Here is a 25,539-nt window from a genome sequence, read left to right on the forward strand (position 1 = left end):
AAGTTTTTGGGTATATACCCAAAAACTTTTTATTTCTTTTGCGTCTTTTTTTTTTTTCTCCTGTTGAACTGACGTTGTTTTATAATATAAGTGATGGGACTTGATGGTAAGTTACACGCCTGTCCATTACAGTTACAGTGCTACTCAGAGCATTAATTCGCACCGTCGCTTTACTTCGGATCTTCATTTCTCGGATTCGGAACTGGGGGTCTACTCACGATGTCCGTCCGACATCCGTCCGAAACAATTACTGCCAAATAAGCAATACTTGACCAAATGGAAAGACGCGTGATGCGAATGAAGCTTCATACTTGATACTTGTGTTTTAATTTTGTCGAATATTACTTATTTGACAGTAATTGTTTCGGACGGATGTCGGACGGAGATCGAGAGTAGACCCCCTGATACGGATCGGACGTAGTGCACAAACGGTCTTACAATCACATTTCTATAGATAAGGTTCTTCCAAATTTTATATAAGTTTTGTGACAGAATTTGGTTACTATGTTTAATATTACAGTAAATTTCATTCTGTTACCCAATAAGGTACAGTTTTCAACATTTACCTATATTGTATCTAACAATTTTTTTTTTTTTTCAATTTTTTTGACAGATTTTACTATCTTTAGTATTTATTGTCTGTTCTAATCCATTTTAAACAAAAAGTAAACAAAACTGTTTGATTAAAATTCTAAAGCAATCACTCAATAAATCGATTAAGTAACACTTTCACGTATTTCGAAGATTTCGACTTGATATCTCATCACTTTTTCAACAATATTTAGTATTTGAAAAATGGTAGTCCAAAAGTGAGGTTATTATTCAACTATACAGCTATGACTTGTCTGTGTTTGCTGTATGAAAAAAAAAATCGGTTCATTCAATTAAAGTTTTTGTAATCGATTAGTAAATGGAAAACTTCATTCGCAATCGAACGACTGTCAAAGTGTAAGGATTTAAGGAAGGAATTAAATAAATCGATTTATTCAATTAATTAATCGATTTGTAGTTGACAGTACAATTGAACTTCACTAAACCGTCTATGGTCGGGTCAGTGACATGCTTGTTCAAAATGGATTGAAACGAAGTATTTAAATAGTTCTAAGTTATTTTACCATAATATACGTTAATTGTTTTAAAATTTTCATAGCTGCACAACCCTGCTTGTCTCGTTAGATTATTATAATTTTTTGGTACTTTACATTGATGATTTGAATGTTCTTGTTATGTTTGAGAACGCAAACATTTCTTTTACAAACAATTTTAAAAATAACATGTCCTAATTATCCGTTTTGTTTTTACACTCGCTACGCACCTTCTTATCAGCTATAAGCTTCATGGACATTACCACAAAAATAATATCAGAAGATATGTGATATTACGGGATACCCCGTTTCGCTATGTGGATCTCAAGAAAATAACTACGGGCTTTACACCGCGATTGCAAAGTGCTTTCTGTGTATTTTCTGCCTTATTGCATTACTAAAGAACAGTATCAACAACGTACTGACAAAATCCAATTAACTGCCTCTGTGGCCGAACGGTTACCATGTCGGACTGCCACGCAGAGGTCCCAGGTTCGATTCTTGGGCCGGGAGAAATATTTGCATGGCCTACATTTATTTCTTTCGTGAGTTTGAGTGTCATTTGTGGTTGTCCATGGCACCCGCGACACAAGGTTTTCCTAGTGTGGGGCTATGTTGAGTGTATGCGCTATTATTAATTATTTACATTGAATATTTTATATGAAATCACTAATCATTTATTACTTTGTGATACACAGGTTATAAAGTTGTTACAAGAATGAATTTTGAATCACTGTGATCTGCCTTGTGGCATACAAAATTTTCTTAGTTTTAATAATTCTCGTGCAGTAATTTATAATATTCCGCAGTCCATTTCACTCAACTTAATACTAATAAGACATAATAACAATAGTAAAATGTTATCAATAACATATTTAATCATGTGAAATTTAAATTTTGTATTGAATCAATGTAAACACTAAGGCACAAAAAAAACTGTGATATTTTTGTTTACGTTACAATTTAGGCACTGGCCATGAAAGGGTTAGGAGTCCATACAACCTCAAATTGCTTTGGTTGATTCCGTATAAAAGTGAAAGTGTCGAATCGTTCACTTTGCAAAAAACATATAGTAAATATCGACTTCTTAGGTTTTCGCGATTGTTACACATAGGAAATGAAACTATTTTTCCGGATTTAAATCGCGTGTATTTGTTTTTTCAAACAACCGACGTTTCGGGCCCTTTACTGGTCCCATGGTCACGGTTGACTGAGATGGTACAGTCTCCAACCAGTTATGTCTAATATTGATGCAAACCACCTTATATTTTCCACTATAGTTACAATAGTTATTAATTAAATACCTTAATTTTAATTTTACAAAGAAAACATTAAGTTTTACAAATTATTTTATTGAATGATTTTTTATTAAGTTCAATTTATTATTAATTATTAATATAAATTAGAATAAGCTAAAACATATTAATTAGTTAGTACTGCAGTCTTATATCTGTTTGGGATTTTTCATTAGAGGAAATACTGGATCCCAAACTGGTGGTACGGAGAAACCATCTTCCCTGTTGAAATTAGGATGTTTTTTTAATTTCAATGGCCTCTCGCAGCATCCTGGGTAGATAACGGACTTCTTTTGCAAGGACCTGGGGTCAAACTTCATTGAATGTGTAGGTTTATCCGTGACATGCTCGCAGACTGCAGACTTGTTTGTTGTTTGGTTTGTTTGAAAAAACAAATATACGCGATTTAAATCCGGAAAAATGGTTTCATTACATATAGTAAAATTGAGGATGTATACTGATTACTATGCGGTGTGAAAACACGATACCTAAAAATTTTAACGTAGCAAAAAAATCACAGACTAACCTCGAAAATTTTACAAGAAATCCGCTGTATTCAATAAGTACTTTGCATATATTACTTAATGATATTTTTATATCAACTGACTTAAATAATACACGTATAGTATACGAAAAAATAAAGCCAATGTCCCCGCTGCCCGACACGCGCAATAGAAGCGATTCAGTACGGGAAAAACTTGAATTCGAGCTATCGACTATTAAGTTCTTCGACATTTAAGTTCGATCATTGTGTTTTCCATCCGTTAAAACATTTATTACAAATACTTAGAAATTAATGTCATAAGTAACACGTGACGCAAAAGTTGTCACACTATCGGAAGATGTTATGATTTTTGCAAATGACGATTGACATACAAAATACAGGTCAATTAGACATGAATCGCTATACTCCTCAAGAATGCGGAATAATTGTGGAGGTGTCATAGGGCCTTATATTTTCAAAAACGTTGCGGGCCAAACGAATTCGTATCATCAAACCTTTAATGCAGAAGTAACTATTCTCCCACGGGATTCAACACAGCTATCGTCAGCATTAACATGAAATGAAAATTTTAAAAGGCTAAAGAAAATGTTCGATATACAATAAAAAGTAGATTTTTTTCGCTTAACCCTTTCATGGACAGTACTGAAATAATACCGCACACCAAAGGTCACTAATTTTCTTTATGCCGTAGTGACTATATTGATTCGACATAATTATTACGCTTTATCACTGACGGCTGACCCCGTCACATTCATAGCAGCACTGTAAACTGTTCTTGCAAATCTTTCTTGTGCATAAATAAATCTATACATTAAAATAGCGCAGACCGTCAAATAGCGTAACCCCCTTTTTTTTTGACGGGGGGGAAATCTTTGTGGATACCCCTGAGCCCAGGGAGACTCAGGGGTTATGTGGGGACTCTCCCTCCAAAATAGCGTAACCCCTGCAGTATAAGAAGACAAATAAAAGTTATAATGTACTAACAATTCCAAAAGAAACAATTACTAATTAGATTATATTTAAGCAGTGATGAAGGCTATTTATTTACTATTTGAATAATTAAATCACAGTTTGGAAAGTAGTAAGAGAGGTGATTTTGATTACTAACAGTATACTGTATGTATCGTTTAGTTATTCATCAAATGTAAACGAAAATTAAGCAATTCATTTCACCTAGATGGCAGAAAATACCTACCTAACTAACCTGATTTTAAGCGTGAAAACACGTTTCATTATTATTTATTATAGAATAGGGTTTCTGCTGTACACATTATTGGTTTATTTCATTACTAAAAAACTATGCATTTATTGAAAAAAATTGACGTATTTTTTACTGTCAGAAAGTTCCAGTGTGAAAACAAACTACACAACCACAAAAGGCAGTCTTGTTGTGCACATATTAAATGTGTGTTGTGTGATGTGTGTTGTCCACAAATGTATCTCAAATAAATAATTCAATTTTGTCAGTACATTGTTGATACTTCTCTATGGAGAAGCAGTAGGCGGCAACTACAAAGAAAGCACTTGGAATTCGCGCTGTAAAACCCGTAGTAGTTTTTATAAGATCCATATATCGAAACGGGATAGCTCGTACTGTCCAAATTCGAATTTTTCATTTTATGGTAAATGCCGTTACTGTTCTTGAAAGGGTTAACAATGGTAGTCCGCAAGTGGCAGTTTTAATCAGTGCCATGATTTTTCGACTGTAGTTTTCACACTGATGTTAAGAACAAAACATTAATCAGCTAGTGACCAACGTTTTTCAGTGAACAATGGAAGCCGTATATTAAAATGAATATCCACGGATTTTTACAATAAAATGTCGAGTTCTTAGATTTTTCCGGTTTTCGAAAGAGTCAATTAAAAGGCTTAATGACTTAAAATAAATTAATCTATCGGCACAATAAAAAGATAGAATGTTTTTTTTTCACTTTTGTTCGGGTCAATTCCCCGATGAGGAAAGCAACTTTCAAAATTACTTACGTATTTTAAATAGGATAACAAGTGACAGTACGAACAAGTCGTGCACCTCGTGGCAAGTCCATAACAGTGGCAGTGCCACACGAGCTTTAAATCCCAATTATCTGAGTTGACAAGTCACAAGTGCCTGTAATTTCACCAGCACCAAGTAATACATGCAATTATGCTTTTTACGTGCAAATGTGATAAAAAGTAACGTTTCTAATTATAGTGAAAAATGCAGTTTGCTTAAAAATGGTTTGCATGAAATTTTATATAGGTATCATTGGTTGATGACGTTACCATCTCAGTCAGTCACGACTATGGGATTTATAAAAGGCTCGAAATGTTGTATTGGTTGAAAAAACAAATTTACGCAATTTAGATCTTAAATAATTATTTTCATTTTCGATATAAAAAATCTCGATAGAATCGAAAATCAACATCATATAGATATTGATAACCAGTACGGTCGTTTTTGCGCGTCTGTAAAAATCCTTATCTACTTTCCCTTGAGTTTTGTATCTAAAAAATGTTGCCACCTTTACTTCCGCTTCCTTGCTATTTACCTTCGAAAGATTGAAACATTTTTACGCTGTTCTTTTTATGTTTTATATATTTAGAAAATGTACTAATTAGCATGTCAAAAAAAAAAAACACATTGAAAACACACGCCACGCGTCAGTAGAGCAAAAATATTTACATTATTGCCATATTTTATTTATTTTTCCGTTTACTTTAACAAATAACAGTTGTTAATTGAAAATAGAGATAGTAAATTATTTCTGTAGCGAATGCGATAAAGACGCATGAACTTTGGTCATAGATTATAAGTGTAGATACGAGCATTGTAGGTAGCAAAATTATCCATTTGGTAGATGACTGACTGTATAGTAGTCGGGAAACTTATTTGTTCAGATTTGTGACGTACGTCTTTAAGCTGTCTTACATTACACAATCATGTCTTGTCTGTGTATGAAAGAACGTTAAGGCAAGTTTTATATTTTTTAACACTGTCACTGACATGACTCGCTCGAAAGCTTCAGTGCCAAGTATTTTAGCGAATATATCTACATTCCTTTCTGATATTTTGTCATTAATCACTACGGGATCATTTTCAGGTCTATCTTTAGATGCTTTAGCATCGAAATCATCGTCCTCAACAGAAATTCGTTTGTTACAAGACCAATTCATGTTTAATTGCGAAAGAACATTTTATTTCATTAATTTAAATGATATCCGTTGTGGCGGACTTTTTGCGGAGGTTTGTCCAGCAGTGGACGTCTTTCGGCTGAAATTATAATGATGGTGGAAGTATAAGGAAATAGAAATAGAATTATTTCAAGATAGATGATTTTAATTGACTTCAGTATTCACGTTTGTTTAATAACAAAATAAATTTGTTATTCCTTTTCTGTTGTATTTTACTTCTTACCTAGTTTTCGGAATGTTCATTCAGTTCATCAAAATCATAACCATCACGGCAATATAAATGAATTGCGCTACAGATTTCAAACGTCGATTACGATGAACACAACGTATCTTGTTGTTAATGTAAAAACACTTTTGGCATGCCCTTCAAGATAGCGGAGAATAGCTGCATCACCATTAATTTCTTTCAGATATTATTTTCTCAAATTAACGACCAAGTTTATATCCACGAAGATAGGTATAAGTGTTTTTGTGGATCTACCTGTACAAGATCGTAAAGAAAAGAAAGGTTGTAAAAGCATTTCATTAGGTTCCCGTCATAAATTTTTCCATTTTGCTTAGACTGAATTTCCACAAAGGCTCATAGTGAGGGAAGATAGAACATCAACTTTTTGTGAGAGAGTAAAATTACCAAACGAACGCATGAGACAAATTTGAAAAGAAAAAGGGCTGTGGAGTTATTCTCAGTGGACGGGCTTCATTACCATAGAATAATAAAAGGGTTTGCGACACCTGCTCCGTAACTTACCCACTGGGATTTCATATTTCTTTCTCAAGGTCCGTTTAGGATACTGCATCGTTAGGTGATTGTTGCTCTTTATTGAGTCGTTCCTGGATTAGTGTTCTTTTCATAATTTTCAATGGCAATTTTGTTATTCAAGTATTCAGGTGTATCATTGTAATATAATTCTCTTCTTCATCTTTTTAATCGCTTCCTGAGGATCGTGACTTCACTTCATCCTGCAAACCATTTGCCTCCATCAGTTGCGCTCAGTCGCATGATGTAGTGCGGCGCTAAAACGTAGCTCCAGTTACTAAGAGATCTGATTCGACCACCTTTTGGGGCTCCTGCCCCTAGGTCTCTTTTCCTCCATCTTCCCTGTCACCATCAAACGTTCAACAGGTTATCAGCATCCCTACGTGTCACGTGACCTAAATAGCGTATCACACGCTGTATGCAAGTTGAAGACAGACGCTGTGCATTCTTTATCTTGAGTTCCTCAAGTACAGAGACATTGGTGCGGCGGGCTGTCCACGGCACCCTTAACATTCTGCGCCAGCACCACATTCCAAAGGCGTCAATTCTTCGCTTTTCGGCGGCATTCAGCGTCCATGTCTCTGCACCATATAGCGAGACGGAGAAGATAAGAGTGTGAATTAGATGTATTTTAGTTCGGTTTCTGATGTTCTTGTCTCCATATCTTGCTCAGCTGAGTCATTGCTGCGGTTGCCATCCCAATTCGTCTTCGTATTTAAGGTTCGCAACTGCCCCCACTGGTTAATAATAATGTTTCAAAATACTGTAGTGAATTGACATTGAAATTACCGTATTACACCACAATGTAGTTAGTTCTTCAAAATTATTTCTTATATTAAAACATATAGGGTTGTTTGTAAAATACTAAAAACCTCTCAGGTTCATATAATTTTACTAACATCATAGACAGCAACTTTTGTTTTATGAATTTTAACTCATCATATTTTAGTGTCGTACAGTATAATAAAATAAATAATAAAAATATTTTGGTTAATGAAACATGGGACTCAGACTAGGAGGTAAAAGTCCGGAATGAGACCGCCCGAGGGTCTTTCATGAAAATAAAAAGGGGGTCCACTGTTATATATGGCCAATCGTTATGTACGGCAGCGAGGAATGGACCATCAAAGAAGAAACCAGACGGCGTCTCGACGCATTCGAGATGTGGTGCTACCGCCACACGCTTCGTATCAGCTGAGTGCAGAAAGTCAAGAGACAGTACTCCTGCGCAATAACACCTCACGCCAACGCGAAGCGCAATATAACGTATCTCAGTCACGTGCTTCAACACGATAGATACCGACTGCATCAACTTATAATGATGGGAAAGGTTGAAGGCAAGAGACGCGCGAGAAAGCCATGGTTACGCAAAAGAAAGGATTGGACGACCGGAGTCACGAGTGCGGAACAACTGTTTCGTTTGGCTATGGACAGGGAAAATTTTACCATATCGATGGCCAACCTTCAGTAGTGGAGAGGCATTTTAAGAAGAAGAAGTATAAAAATATTTAATTATATCGCTCTAAACGGTAGTGACTCCGTGTGATAACAAAAGAAAGCGCTAGCGTAAATACCAGTTCGATGCAAACGCAGGAGCGGGGGTGTGAATCATCGGGGGAACGCTTGCACGTTTGTATTTAGTGTTAAACAGATCTAAAACATGTCCGACAGTAACTACAACAGAAATCAAAAATATGTGTATATCTGGTTATTCTAGTGTTTTGTAAAAAGTCATGGAACAAAAGTTGTTGTTTATAATTTCTATAAAATATGTAGTTATGCGGGATTGTTAGTATAACCCCGTATATTAATTATTTTTTGGCTGTAATTCGAGACGAGTTTCGTTAGTTTGTTGTGATGAGTCAGCTGTCAAAATAATTCTAGGGTCGGCGGACCAAAGCACATAAGTCAAAATCCAACAATAGTCAAATTCATTTGTTACTTCATAAGTTTGTAACTTTATTCTAGAGGCGTCTTTTTAAATTTATCTTTCTCTTCACATCTCCCAACACTATTAACAACACAAAATATATATATAAATAGTCCGCCGACCCTAGAATTTATGTCTTAAAGAAAAATAATCTCAGCAAAGGGTACTAAAAAAACGGACCTTAAAAGTCATTCATCCCCTAGTTTTCCACCCTTAGAGGTGGAATATTTTCATCAAAATTCTTTCTAACAAAAAAAAATCATCAAAATCATTTGACAATAGAGTTATCGCGTAACATACATACAAAAAAAACACAGTCGAATTGAGATCCTCTTTTTTTAAATCGGTTTAAAATATATAAATACATTCATGTTCATTGTGCTAAATAGGTTCTTAACATGTTACAAGTTAGTAGCAGTAGAGCTTCTCGTAAAAGATTTCATCCAGGGAGTTACCGCCACCTTACACAAGCAGTAATTGTGAGCATTGCTTTTCGGTTTTGAAGGCTTAAGGGTGCTGTTGAAATTATACTTGGGACTTGTCAACTTATGTCTCAGGGCCACGGGGACAGGAGCTGTTCTCCTCAGATCTGGAAAGGACAGGCATGTCACATACCACCAGGTGGGCGACATCTTCGCCTCGTCATGAAAAAAAGATCTTTGCGATTTAAAGCTCTTGTGTGGTACTACAATTCCTTATGGACACGAGTGTCGCTTACCACCACGCGCATGACTGTCATAAAAAATTCGAAAAAGCAAGAAATATTTTCCCAGTTTCCTGTTCATAGAACACGTTCAATTAGGAAAGCGGTAAATTGAAATAGTTCACGTAAGTTGCGAGGTGTTACTAAGTACCTCTTATTTGTAACTTAGAACCGTCATTAAGCCAATCCAGCTCCGTTTTCCGAAGTTATCCCTTTAAATGACGAAACTTCGAACAAGTATTGCTCCTACAGAAAAGACGCATGAACAAATCAAAAGTGGAAGGCATTTGTGTTTCCTTATTGCACATTTATGCATCAATTAATGCTATATAGCATCGAAAAGAATAAATATTCTTGCAATTATACGAGCTGAGGGAATCGGAAATCTCATTTGTTCTATTAATAGAACAAATGGGAAGAAAAGTAGCATAAGTCCTGTCAACAGAACTGTACAACAGAACTAGTGGAAATAGAAGGAATTTGGTAGGTAATTTTCAGGTTAATTTTAAATATTAGAATAAATAAAGAAATATTAAACAACTTGCTCTGAACTTTAAATAAGTAACTAAAGCGCTTGTGTCATCGGAAATAACGACGGTACCACAAAGACCCAGATCCAAGGCAATATTTCTATATAACTAACTTACTTTTTTTTCTAACTAACTTTTCTAAGTTAGTTTCTACATTGACCCGGCCGAGGATCAAACCCGGGACCTCAGAAACGGCGACATCATGAAAACCGGTGTGCAAGCCGCTAGATCACGGAGGTTGTTTCGCAATTTTTGTTATTTATTTGAGTATATTCTCGAGAAATATTAAATATACTACAGGTTAAGTACTACACTCGAATATTAAATAGTATTTCATGAAAATATTGTAAAATATTTAAATTGCACCGAAATTAGGTGCAGAAAATTATCCTGAAAATAACCCTTATATTACTCACGTACTATCTCTATGGCACTTTCTTACTTATGTACATACTCTTACAAGATCGAGTTTCACAGAAAAAAATATTGGCATAACTTATACGTACTCTTTATACGAGTCAACCATGTAAACAATGCGTCAACGCGTCGTCTTTCTCATTACATATTTACCTTTTTAATATATTTTTTCGTAAAGTGCTCCACGCATTGACGTTGTCAAAAAGAAAATATATTAAATTTTTATTGAATTGATATTCAATTATTTTTTGTGAAACTACTCCACTAGTTTGTTATAATTATTAAAAAAAAGAGCGAACACTCAGAAAAAAATCCTTCTTCACAAAAAATAATTGAATACCAATTCAATAAAAAATTAAAATACAGCGAATAGCGATATCTCTCGCCACGACTGGTAGCTGTAAAGGTGTTAACAGGGTGATACATCTTTCATAGATTTGTTATAGATGGCGCTATGACTAAAAAGTCATTGAAAACCAAATACAAACACACGACGCAAGCACATAGAAAAATTCGTGAGTTCCGCTGGTTCGTTCCGTGGCTTAGTTGGTATAGTGTCTGGCACAGTAAGCTAGAAGACGTCGTTTAGAATCCGGCCGGATCGAAGGAATTTTTTCTGAGTGTTCGATCTTTGTATTAATAATTATAACACACTAGCCAGAGTAATTTCACAAAAATAATTGAATATCAATTCAATGAAAATTTAAAATACAGCGAATAGCGACATTTCTCGCCAGGACTAGTAGCTGTAAAGGTACTATCTGGATGATAAAGCTTTCATAGATGGCGCTACGTCTAAAAGGTCATTGAAAAACCAAATACAAAGACACGACCCAAGCACATAGAAAAATTCGTGAATTCCGCTGGTTCGTTCCGTGGCTTAGTTGGTATAGCGTCTGGCACGGTAAGATAGAAGACATCGGTTCGAATTCGGCCCAATCGAATGATTTTTTTCTGAGTGTTCGATCTTTGTATTAATAATTATGACAAACTAGCCAGAGTAATTTCACAAAAATAACCGTCACTTGATATCGTAAAAAAGTATTTTTTTATTATTAAATTAGAAAGTACTTTTTTACGATATCAAGTGACAGGACGAAGAAATCGTGCGCCTGGTGGTAAGCGACATGCCAATCTACAGCAGTTGTAGTACCACCATTCAGAACTTTAAATCACAAAGACGTAAGTTGACAAATCCCATGTGCAACCTTACTCTTCAAACTCGAAACGTGATACAACGTATATTACCACTTGGCGGCAGAAATAGGTAAACTCTTAAACTCTTTCACAAGGAGCTCTACTTTTTATTTTTTTTAAATGTTTTGTTTATAATATTAAGTGACGGGACGAACAAGCCGTGCGCCTGTTGGTAAGTAACACGCGATAAATTGAAATAGCAAAGATCGTACCGTCACACTGAGACATAAGTTGATAAGTCCCATGTGCCTGTGATTTCACCAAAACCCTTACAGCAGAAATAGGTAAGGTGGCAATACTTCCCTGGACGTGGACTGGTGGCGATTTAAAGCTCTAAATGGCACTGCAACTGTTATGGATAGGCATGTCTCTTACCACCAGGCGCACGACTTGTTCATCCCGTATCACAATAGGCTATTACAAAAAATAAATACTATTGTGTGCTTATTGCGTGAGACAATAACGAAAAATAAGAGAAAATATAATGCAAGAATGAACGTGAAAAGTATGTTCAGCAGACAGGACAAGATGCCCTATACGATTATATATTTTTTTATTGCTTAAGCCTGAAGAGATTTATGCGTAACAGAGGTGTATTATTTTATTCGTTCGTAATTTACATTTATGTTTTCCCCGTGAAACAAAACATTTGAGTTACATTAATATAGACTGTTTATACTTTTTTGCGTGAATATATTTAGGGGCTCTATAATAATAGATAGTAGAACTTGTTGATAAAAAAAAATGTGTAAAAACTTTCGCACGTTTATTCAGGAAACAAACCCCCGAATCCTAACTAGTTAGCACGGCAGGCTTTTACTAAAATAAAAAAGTATGTACCACATGCTGTTTACAATTTAACTATCTCTGTGGCCGAACGGGTACCATGCTGGTCTGCCTCGCAGACGTCTTGGGTTCATTCTCGGGCCGGAAGAAGTATTAGTATTGCCTACATTTATTTCTCTGGAGAGTTTGTGTTGTCTATGTGTGTCCATGGTACCCGCGACACAGGGTTTCTCAGGTCTTCCTTAGTGCAGGGCTATGAATGTGTGGTAAAAAACATTTGAAATATAATGAACTAAATTGATTTTATTGAATATCATGATATTTTATTACAATTATATTCATTTATTTTTTGTGACATTACTACACTAGTTTGTTACAATTATGAATTTAAGGATCGAAAATCGCGACACAGGTTCAAGTTCTGTCAGATTGAAAGATTTTTTTTTGTGTTCGATCTTTGCATTAATATGAACTAATAAAAAAATAGACTTGATCAAATAAGTGCAATTTACTCTTCGTTGCTGCCATGGAGAGCTCAACTTGTTAACTCATCGTCCTATTTAAGAGCCAGGCTCTTGTTGGTGTAATCGTCACGGTCTCCACTCCTCACGATTCGTAGCCAGCTCCTGAATCTCTTCACATCTGCTCACTTTGATCTCCTTCTTTGATTGTTCACTATTATTTTTACCCTTCCATCTTACCCTCAATTATCACTTTTACAAATTCGTCAAACATTTCCCCTTTGTGTTCTCTATCGTATTCAAAACATCCTTTTTTCTCTAACACTTTTCAAAACTTCATTTAGGAAATGAATGAAATTATTAATTTTAAATTTTTATTGCATTGATTTTGAATTATTTTTTACGTGAACTTCACTTGTTTGTTATAATTATTAATACAATGATCGAACACTCCCAAAAAATTCCTTCAATCCGGCCGAATTCGAGCAAACGTCTTCTAGCAAACCGTGTCAGACGCTATATCAACTAAGCCACGGAATGAACCAGCGGACCTCACGAATTCTTCTACGTGCTTGTTGTCGTATCTTTGTATTTGGTTTTTCAACGATTTTTTAGCCGTAGCGCCATCTAAGAGAAATATATGAAAGTATTTCGTCACCCAGTTAGATACCTATACAGCTACCAGCCCCAGATAGAGATGTTGTTATTTATTATTTTATTTTATTTATTTGTTAAGAAAACGCTAATAGTAAGGCTAATAACAGGTTAAAAATCGAGTACAATTTACGTTGTTACAATTATATTTCAGTTTACATATTATTTATTCTCTTACCAATACGAGTTTATTACCAAACCATAATTAAGTCATCATAGTCACCTATAAATATAACAACAGTAGAGCTACTTGTGAAAGAGTTTATCCAGGGTAGTACTACCATTGTACATATTTCTGCTGCCAAACAGTAATGTCAACATTATTGTGTGTCGATTTTGAAGAGTTCTCATGCAATTACAGGCACATGGGACTTGTCAACTGATGTCTCAGTGTGATGGGCGAAGTGGCAGTACCCCTCAGATCTTTGCGATTTAAAGCTCTGAGTGGCACTGCAACTGTTATGGACAGGCGTGTAGCTTACCATCAGGCGCACGACTTGTTCGTCCCGTCACTTAATATTATAAACAAAAAGAAATTGTACCTAAGCAAATTCAAAAACATTGTAGATTTGAAACTTAAAACATTACTTGAAACTTTGAACGCATTAAGTATAGTTGAAAGCTGAGCGCATATCTGAAAAAAACATTGCGATGTTTAAGGCCAAAATAATTACTTAGGCCCTAAAGGTCTTCGATCTTCTGTCGCAGATAAGAGAAGAAAATCTGATAAATTATTAAATCCGGAACAAAAGTTGTTGCTTATTATGTTAGTAATAAGTCCTGTGAGGTTGATGGTATTTTAGAAATAACCTCGTATAAAAAAGAGCTCTACATATTAGATTAAACGCATTTTAAGAAAAACATAAAATCAAACTATTCTCTGTACGCATTTCAAAAAGGTAGCTCTACTACTCTTGCGTGCTTTGAGCTGTAGCGCGTCATAACACAATCTATTAACGTCCAGACCGCAGTAATGTCAATCTTTCTTGATATGAGTAGAGCCTTCGATTTTGTCAATCGTTCTAAACTCTTACGCAAACTCGAAATGTATGGTACCAGCGGGAGAGCCCTTGAATAGTTAGAGAGCTACTTAAAAAATGGAACTCAATACAAAGCAATAAATGGAATTATTAGAAAGAAATACAACAATGTATTTGAGAAACAAACCTTTAGATCAAATATTAAAACGACTAATGCTGGAATTCCCCAAGGTAGCGTGTTAGGACCGTAACTATTAATCCTATACATTAACGACCTCCCACATGCAACTAACCATAAATGTATACAACTTGCTGACGATACAACAATTATGATAAAATGTGAAGATAAAGCGACATTTAACACCGACATAAACAAAGCATTGACAGATGTAATAAATTGGATGAACTTGAATTACTTAAGTATTAATATAAGTAAAACTAAAATTAAGACATTTCGATCGTACAATTCAAATCCTATACCAATTACAATTCAATACATTGCTGACACCGTAGAGGAAGTTGACACATTTATTTTTCTTGGATTAACAATTGACACGCACCTAAGCTGAAAAGAACATATCGAGCAGATTTGTATGAAGCTAAATAGATTTTTTTACGCTCTACGAAGATTAAGGCAAACTGTCTCTCGAGACGGCGTATCAGGGCTACGTTTCGTCTATGCTTAGCTACGGTCTTATACAGTGGGTCAATTCAGAAGTCGTAGAGAGTACGTTCGAGGTTCAGGAGCAGTGTGTTCGGGCGATCTGCGGTGCGTGGTTCTAGAACTAAACATACTGTCTTTGCCATGCATGTACATTAGGGATATCTGCGTATTTGTCAAAACTTATCCTCAATATTTCAAAACACGTGGTGAAATTAATCAAAGGCAGACTAGAGCAAAAATTATGAATCTTTTGTACCAACCTCGTTGCCATAAAGAAATTTATAAGAAGAACTGCTTCAACATGTGTAAATTATTTACAACTATCTGCCAAATGAAATTAAATTTTGCAAGGACATACTTTTAAATTACGATTGACAAAATGGCTTTTGACACATTGCTTCTATAGTAATAAAGAATACTTAGAATTACCAAATAAATATTTACATTAATTTGAAGTGCAATTAACAACAGAAACCAAAAATGAAGTTAATATTTGCACATCTGCTTGCAGGTTGAATACAATGGACCTAATTTTATTTGAGACCTTTATCGTTAAGAATTTATTTTCTCAAAAGAATTATATATTCACTTAAATGAGAAACTTAAATATAGTAACATTAAATAAGCTATACACATAGTACATCATAATACAAATATGACATTTTTAAGCGGGAGTTAATTTTGACTCAACCAACATAACGTACTGGACAAGATCATGCGTACGCGCAAGCGTAGTCTACACAGATCGGCAATAACTAGATGTGTCAAGAAAAGTACGTTCCAGGTTTTGTTTGTTATATGAAGTTTATTATTATTTGTTTACTTTTATATATAATAATAATAATAACGCACACACCCAATATAGCTCCGCATTAAAGAAACCCTGTGTCGCGGGTGCCATCGACACACATAATTATAGACAATAACAAATTACACCCAAACTCACGAGAGAAATAAATGTAGGCCATACAAATATTTCTACCGGCCCAGGAATCGGACCTGGTACTTCTACGTGGCAGTCCGGTATGGTAACCGTTTGGCCACAGAGGCTGTTAATAATATAGATATATTATTAGTATGACGAGACAAATTATACAGAACCGTATTGAAGCACAACTAACTATTAGGTTTTACTCGAAACACTCAACACTTCGTGTAATTGAAAACCAGTAATGTCAAGGAGATGATAAACGTAGATTACAATGTATGATTTATTCAAAAGACGATAATAACATTATTAACGAATAACGATAATGTAATAATGGATTACGTGTGTATGGTGCAACGGGCTGATGTCATGCCATCATGAGTATATAACCAGAAAAATAGAGACGAAGAAGGGCCATCCATCCTTGGCAACTCATCAGCCACATGGGCCTTATATCACTTTTAAATATCAATTTTCGTTTGCGCTGAAATAAAAAATTAGAAAGCTGAAATAGTACAGCGCCAACAACTGACCTGTGTGTACGTGTCCGTATATTCCAAAAATATCCTGTGTTTATTGTAATAAAGATAATACCATGCTCCATTCGGTGGCGTGGAAAAAACAACAAAACATCTAATTACAAAACAAACAGAATCACTTTGAATCGGTAATTAAACATTAAACATGTAATTTTTCAATTATCGTCCATTATAGCAAAGCTCAAGTTAAACTGGTCGATTTGAAGTGAAACAATTGACGACACCTATCAATTGTTTCGATTTCTGGTTGGCCAATCGGAGCGCAGTTGTCACTGTAATTTGGCAGAATGGTTTTCAAACAAATTAAATGACATTTCGTCTCTATTTCTGGTTATGTGTATTATGCACGCATAATACATTACTTCGTGGGAGGCATCTAAAAGAATAATTATGCGTGTAAGGTAGTAATTATGCATTTAAGAGAGTAATTATACGTGTAAGGGAATGACCACCCTTATCGATACGGAATCGTGTTAAGCCGGTCAAAAAAAAGCTTTAAGGCGTGTAAAAAGACCCGTACCGTCTTTTTTTTCTTATTTGCTCAATGCGTATCCGCCTTTATAAATATGGCGACCAGCTAATGTGCAGATTACTTATGTTTGCTATATTTGAAACAAATAATCATCTTGAAACTCGTAAATTTATGAGACAATACAAGTTCATACAGCTTCTATCTATTTAGGTAAATGAAAAAACTCAAAATTTATAATAGCTATCACAAAAAAGGGTCTAAAATACCTTGAGTCGTAGTAGTATGATGTAATATATAGTAAAGGACAGAATAGGTGTTATAAAATATCTTATACGTTTACCCTTAGAATAATAACGCATAGAATGATAGTTTCATATCAAACGAACTGTCACAAGTGAGGTAAAAATCAAATTCATGTAGGCTAGTTTTAGTAGTAGGTTAATTTTCGGTTTTAGTGAATATTTATATAAAAATACAAGTTGAAACTTCCTTGTGGAATGTGATGTTAGTATCTATTTTATGTTGGTCTGACGTATTTTTACACTCATTTACCGCACATTTCGTCATTTTTAGCTAAAATTCTTGAGCTGTTCGCGGTGCAAGTTGACCTTGAGCACTGACGGCCCGCCCGCTCGTGTAGGCCCATTGGGAGCGCTTCAATTTGTCTCACTTAGCGTGTGCGGACTAGGTTTCTATGCGTTATTATTCTAAGCGTTTACCTTACTTCTGATCCGAAAATAGAAAACAATACTTATTTGTGGATTACGAGTATAATGTCTAAGAGCGATGCCACACGGGCGCTGTCGGTGCGTAGCACCGTCGTAACGCTGCGATTTTAACGCACCGAGTGCCACACGGAGAATTCGATGTTGCAATCGCAACGTAACGCCGCTTACTTTAAAGCGATGCCACACGATGTGTTCTGCTTCTGTATTGTACAACATATTATAAATCAGAACCACATGAAATGCGTTGAAATGGCGCGTCACGGCAATCAACTTAGTACGTTGAAATCGTAGCGTTGTGATGACGCAACGCCTATGTGGCATTGTATCAGCAACTATGATTACTAATTGGAGTAGCTCTAATAGAGGCTGCACAATTTTGTATATAACGCTATAATTAATTATCTATGATTAAAGAACGTATTAAGTTTTGGTAATTTTTATACATACGACACACACGGCATTAATTTGGAATAAATCGCGAAGGAAAATGACGTCGTAACTCAAAACACATCGCAATAATATATTTGTACTATCTTAGAGTACTGCCACCTTATCTATTTCTGCCGCCAAATAGTAATGTGGCCATTACTGCATTCTGTTTGGAAGGGTAAGGGTGCCGGTGAAATTGCAGGCACATGGAACTTGTGAACTTATGTTAAAGCGTGACGGGCGCAATAGCAGTGTCCTTAAGATCTTTGTGATTTCACTTGGTATAAAATAAAAAAAAATGTTAAGGAGAAATTTACAGCTCGTTCAGCAAGATCCATTAATTATTTTATCTGCAAAGTAGTCGAGTTCACAATAAATGGAGAATTATTGCGGAAATGGTTATAGTGTAGACCGTAAATTGGTAGTAAAGCAGATTTATGTGTAACACAGAGGAACAACTAATTCAGGAATTATAGCATTTCGTCTGCTGAAAGGTAAAACCACATAAGTGACATTTCTACAAAAAGTCTTTATAAAGCTATGGTAAGAAAATCATTATCTTTCTGCAGGTGAAACTCAATAACAAGAAAGCTATAAACTCAATAAGTGGTTGTATTTGCAGAAACATGGTGATTTTAAGTGAAAAACTTTCACTTAACTTTGTAACTTCAGGTTGTTTAGATCTATCTTCTTCTTGTTGTATCAATGGCATACACTTTTCAAATCAAATGACAGGACGAACAAGTCACGCGCCTGGTGGTAAGTTACATGCCTGTCCATAACAGTTCCGCTCAGAGCTTTAAATCGCAAAGATTGAGGGGCACTGCCACTGCGCCCGTCACCCTGAGACATGAGTTGGCAAGTCCCATGTGCCTGTAATTTCACCAGCCCCCTTACCCTTCAAAACCGGAACTCAGTAATGCTGACATTACTGCTTGACGACAGAAATAGGTAAGGTGGCAGTACTAACCCCGGACGAACTCTTTCACAGCTTTGGTGGAAAACATCACACCGTTTCACAGCGCCGCTACACATCCCCGTACCGCCTCGCCATCGCGCACATGTCTGGTGGAAAGGCAACCTAAAACTCTACAACTGCTATGGATAGGCGTGTGGCTTATAGCCAGGCGAACGACGTACGCCCCCCTTTATATCGTAAAAAATAAAAAGCGATATATACAATTTAAACGATTCCAAACAATAGGTACCGTTTGGTACCCTTGATGAGTACACAAGCAATTTGTACCTAACTATTATTAGCTGCGGCTAGAGTTCAGAGAATTCTATTTTAGTTAGGGGCTGGACTCTATATCTAAGCACCCTTTCCTAGCAGCCTTTACCCAACAACGTTACCTTACACATAAGTGTTCTACTATGAGTATGTATTTTTGTAACAAAATGTAAGGCTATTAATACAAAGATCGAACGTAATATTGGCTAAATTTGACTTACGTTCCTTACGCTTTTTTATCTATTCAGTACGTATGCCTTAAGGCGTAGCATAGAAGGTCCAGTATAATTTTATTTAACACCGTGTATCATTCATTTACCTACTGTAACCTATGTTGATGTGCAATGAACAACAGAGTACAAATAGTTCTACCGAGAATTGTTTTCATCGTTTAAGCAAACACTACGTACGGCGCACAGTGGAGCACTTTGTACGGCACCGCGAAAAATGTTATGTTTTTATAGTATAACAAGACTATTGGTTATTTAGGGTATTTAAGGATGAAATAAATATTTTTGTGATAATAAAATGTACGTACAAATTAACAATTTCGGTATTAATATTTTGTTACAAATGGTAAATAGGTTTCGTTTAAAATATTTATATCAATATTAGACTATATTATATATCGTTGGTTTTGAGGGCAGTTAGTTAATGTGTTCTCACATCTAAGATGGCAGTTGGTGGCAACTAAAACTTATAATATCTAATCAAGACAGACTAATAAATGGCTTAAGTGATATAAGTAAGCAGCGGCCAACGACGGTAAAAAGATATAGCTATAAATTTATAAAATTTTGGTCTTAAATTAAGCAATCCTTAAAACGTAAATGAGAAATATTAAAAAGATAAAATCCTGTCGCTATTACGCGTACCGACTAGATTACATATCTAGGCATTACAAAAAACACAAGCATCGTTAATTTTTTATTAAATTTAATTTAAAATTATCTTTGAAATAACATAAGTTTTTGCGCAAAAATGGTTATATCTGCATCGGATGTTTAGTTTCGTATTTCTACGTGATGTACAGTTATTGGCAATTAGTTTTTATAGTTTTTGTATCTATGGAGAATGTATAATTTAAAATTTGTTTATGTGAATGTAAAAAATGTAAATGTTCATAAAAAGTACTTTTTTCCGCCAATGCACCAACCACTGCGCGGCTCATATCTGGAATGAAACTAATTAACCCGAAATTTGTCAAAATTCTCGATAGGTTGCGGCCAGACGGACTAAAATGCACAAAGTTGATGTACCCACCTGCATGTAGTCGATACTGTCTGCAAGCAGCAATCGACACCTAGTTCGGGAGCTCAGTAAACGTATGATGAAATAAACGTATCACGATCGAAATCCTCCATTATTGATAAATTTATCTACGAACTCACGGCCGTAATCCCCGACAATATTTTGTAGTGGAATTAGCGATCCAAAATGTAAATAAAGGTGCTATTTAAAAAAACGATATATTTAAGGATTTGTGCAAATGTGAAGTCGAGAAAAGTTTCACCAATCCCGCTTTTGTTTTACCATTATGTTGTCAAGTATTCGTTACCTTTTGCCGTTATTGAAAAAAATCCAAGTCGTTTCAGACACAAAAAAGTTGTTTAAGTGTCTATTGTATATTGTTGATCACGTTTGCCTGCATTAACTGCAGAAATGCAGTCCATCTATTAGAAACTTTAGTGTTTCGAACTACCTAAGACGTAGTCCAAAGTACACTATTCGTGAATATGTTAAAGTTAATGTGTGGTTTCTAAAGGAATCTTTAAATGAATTTCCTTAGAATGGATGAATATTCGAGATATTTCGCAGGTGGTCGCAACCTACGTAGCACGAAACTCGTCGCTTCAGTTTATTAAGGGACGACCGATACACTGGGCGGGAGGGCGTCACACCCCACCACCCGACACGCCGGAATGTGGCTTTGATGGCTCGTTGTGTCCTGACACCTGTAAGTATATTCCTTAAATTTCTATATAATAACGATACAGATACCAATGAACAGCAATATTTAGCACTTCCTCTCCAAAAACAAATTACAAAACGTACAGTCGATACCTCAGGTCAGGTATCTGTGAACGGTATCTGACCCCTTATCCTTCTGGTTCTGAGAACCTTCTTATGCATTCAACATTAAAGTGTAAAGGAATTCCGCTTCTTGGTTGAAATTTGTATTTATGTAATGTAATTAAACATTAAATTGGCTTAAAAAATATTGTAAAACGTCATTTACTAATGATGGAAATCATACCAAAAACAATTTTACGGCTCACAGGTTAAAGGTTAAGTTTGTTTAACACCTTTTCCACACTGATCTATTCAGAATCAAACAGACGGTTAGGGGTCAGGTATCTTAAAGCATGTACTTACATATTTTACTCCATACTCATTGACTTACAATTATATGGACGTCGGGTCCGCGCTAAAAAGTGTCCGAACTTATAGGGCGTTAAAATCGTATACAGAGCGTCATTCACGCTTTAGTCTTCTTTTGTTCGACTGACAGCGAAGCAAGCAAAATTAGACAGTACTGCGATGACATTACAATTTAAATCTAACGTTTTAGCTTTTTCATATTCCTTTACATGTCACTACGTTTAAATAGGTTGACTTGGGACATTTTTTTCGTGGTTTTTGTATTAGACCCGTCGTCCATTTATTTGTAAGTCAATGTCCATACTCGATATTTGATAGTCTATAATTTTGTAAGTAACAATTGTGTGTAAAATCTTTCTTTGTTTTTATTATGGCAAGATCACTTTAGCATTTTATACTTCATGAGTTTCTGGTCATAAAGTAACACTGTAAAGCATTAACGTCAATCAAGTTAGACTATAAAGTTACTTGAAATGTGAAATGGTTGCTGCAATCATTTTGCTTGGTAAAATCAGAATATGTTACATGGCAACACGTTACATAGTATTGTAGACAATAAATAAACCGAGTCTTTGAATGATCTCAAACTGATTGACACACCTCTTACGTTTTATAATAATACCTTTGGAGGTATTTTTTTAGACTTTGCTTAGGCAAAGACAGGAACAGAAACCGCCTACGATTGAACAAGAAAAATAAAAGTAATGCCACATAGGTATAATGATCACCATAAACATCATCTCGCATATTATGTCACATCGTTATTTCAATGTATTCATGTAGTTTACAAACTTTCGCCATCACACATCAAATAGGAAAGCGTTAAATTGAAATTGTTGGGTAAATTGGAGGTATTACTGAGTACCGTACGAAGTGTAGGAAATTCCTTGTAGTGTAGTGAAAGTAAGTTAAAAAATAATTAACACACAATAAAGTATAACTATAAATTCATTATTAGTTATTCAGTCACTTGTGCGCGGCATTTCGAGGAGGTTTAACGGTGTTATTATAATAAAGACCCAAGTGACGTAAGCAGCGGTGTCACCGAAGGAAGTTCCGAAGAAATTAAAAAGAATGGACATTTTTTGAATCGATAATCATTCCATCAGCATACAAGCCACGTAGCTGCTTGCCGAATAATTTTGACATATAACATTTGATGTTCTATTTAATATTAGAGAATCAGTGAATATTTATAAATTTATCGATGTAACAGAAACATTGACCAATATAATACGTAACAATTTAATAGGAAATGAAAAGTTTAATTTTAGTGAGGTCTGCAATGTAATGGCAGTTGTTACTTGTAAAACATAAAAAGCAAATGTAAATTCTTGGATTATTTCTCAGTTATTTCAACCACTGATCTACAAAATCAGATCTTCAAGAATATATCAACGAATACCTCTATTACCTGGACTTCTCCTGGACACTAGATCATGTTTTGAGTCTCTCAAACTCATTTCAACTTCGATCAATGAATGTTGTATAAATATTTACAGTATCTCTCGATATTGCTGTTCCAATACAAATAGCTATCGGCGAACGATTTTTAATGGTTTGGTATTTATTTATATAAGTGGTGTCATATCTGCAGCTCACTTGATTTATATCTCTATAACAATTGACGTAAAGTTTAATTCGATTAATAACAGAGACGTGAAGACCGTCAAAATAAACGAGGTCAAAAGAGGTCCTTCAGTAGAAGAAAAAGAAAAAATCTTTATTGCATTAAAAGAGAAGAGGCGTTTTCCGTTTACTTTCCGTTGGGACGACGTAAGTACGCCGTTGTTGTCGTTTAGCAATAAAGTATGAGTAACCATTTCCATGACATGGCTCAGATTTAGAAGAACGAACTTTGACTTACGATGAGCAAAAATGGCAAAAATTAAAATATTTATATCAATGTAAGTCTGTTACTACTTTTGAGAAAAAGTAACTATATTCTTCTTAATTTAAATTATATTTTCATAAATGTTCTGCGACACTAGTGTAAGAATGTTAATTTCTTTAAACTTATTTCTGAAAGACATTCTGGGACCCCGATTGTAAATTACCCTACACAGACGTTTTTGCAGTACGAAGATTCTTTAATAATGGCGGTCATTATACTGTGAAATAACTGAACTGATCTACCGGTTTTGACGTCTGAAAGATATTATGGGCTAACCAATCAATCAATCGGGCTAACAAATCATATAGTATTCTGCAAGACGTCGATGTGTGATGTTTAAAGTGTGTTACTATACGAGCGCTTGGTATTTGAGATCTACGTGATGATCTACTATCGTAGATCACGAGATGCCTGTTAGTTGCTACGTCCTCTTATATACGTGGTACATTTATTCAAGACTAGGTGTTTAAGACCTCACATCTAGTTGCAGGCATACCGCTTACCTGAGTCGGTTCCGGTGCGCAGTGCGGGAGGAGTGACAGTTTACGTCACAGTGATCGCGCTGCGCACGGGATAATTTTCAACAAGATTTTTCTGACGATATTCAATAACAAGTTGATTTAAAAAAGTGCCAAATGATTTGTCTTTTCATTTCAATTATCAATGAAATAATTTTTTCTACTAACGACTAATTTGGAAGGCACTTTTTTCAATCAATTTGTTATTGAATATCGTCAGAAAAATCTTTACTACACTAACACAGTTACTTCTCCCGCGCAGCTCACCTACCTCTGGAACCGACTTAGTTAAGCAGTAGACCTGTACTTGTAGGATGTACCCGCTTAAATTAAAATTAAAAACCTCATACGAAACAGTGTACTCCAATAAGCAATAAAGTCGCAAACCGTGAGGTGACAACATTACCTGACATTACATGCCACAGTAGTGCTACTGTAGATTGGGGGTTGTCTGCAAACTGTAAACGTAATTAAAGCCATTTGAGAAATGTATCTCGAATACTATACGAGACTATATTAAAAAAAATCATTGGTATATTGTAAAGAACCTATTGAATACAGCGGATTTCTTGTTAAATTTTGTACTTTTTTCTATCGTAAAAATTTTTAGAAATCGTGTTTTCCCTTACCTTATACTAACCTTATACTAATCGGTGTATATCAGTGTATGCATTTTTTCTAAAGTGTTGATTCAACACTTTCGCTGCTATGCGGATTCCATTTAAAATTGTATCGTCTTTTGAACAGCTGAATAGATATTCATCAAACATAGCTAGCAAGCATCCCAAATTAAATTAGCCTTCAAATAAAAAAATTTCTTTGAGATCACTCCATCCAGTTAGGAATTACAAATTCACAGGGCAGACATAATAATAATAATAATAACGCATACACTGAACATAGCCCCGCACTAGGGAAACCCTGTGTCGCGGGTGCCATGGACACATTACATACACAACCACAAATTAACACCCAAACTCACGAGAGAAATAAATGTAGGCTATGCAAATATTTCTCCCGGCCCGGGAATCGAACCTGGGACCTCTGCGTGGCAGTCCGGCATGGTAACCGTTCGGCCACAGAGGCAGTCAAAACATACAAACAAACTGATAGACACCGTATACAGACAAAGGACTTCAAAGTTATAACTTTCTGTGGGGGGTTAAAAATATTATTTTCGGTGAAGTTCATAGTTAGCCAGCATTATGTATCATTGTAAGATCATACAACCTGATCTTTCTTTTTTTTTCAACAGCATTATCAAGTACATACAGTATTGTAAA

At 35.3% G+C, this 25,539-nt stretch overlaps 1 protein-coding gene across 3 annotated transcripts in view; it reads left to right on the forward strand.

Moving 5' to 3' along the window:
* Nucleotides 1-25,539, forward strand: part of LOC113239366 (atrial natriuretic peptide receptor 1) — a 212,339-nt gene that overhangs the window by 129,789 nt on the left and 57,011 nt on the right. For all 3 annotated transcript variants that reach the window (XM_026476345.1, XM_026476344.1, XM_026476346.1), the window contains one exon: nt 21,281-21,419. In XM_026476345.1, the coding sequence (XP_026332130.1) occupies nt 21,281-21,419 (139 nt within the window). The remainder of the gene's footprint in view (nt 1-21,280; nt 21,420-25,539) is intronic.

This window comes from Hyposmocoma kahamanoa, unplaced genomic scaffold, assembly GCF_003589595.1.
Source record: "Hyposmocoma kahamanoa isolate Upper Pololo Valley unplaced genomic scaffold, ASM358959v1 99879, whole genome shotgun sequence".
NCBI classification, from domain to species: domain Eukaryota; kingdom Metazoa; phylum Arthropoda; class Insecta; order Lepidoptera; family Cosmopterigidae; genus Hyposmocoma; species Hyposmocoma kahamanoa.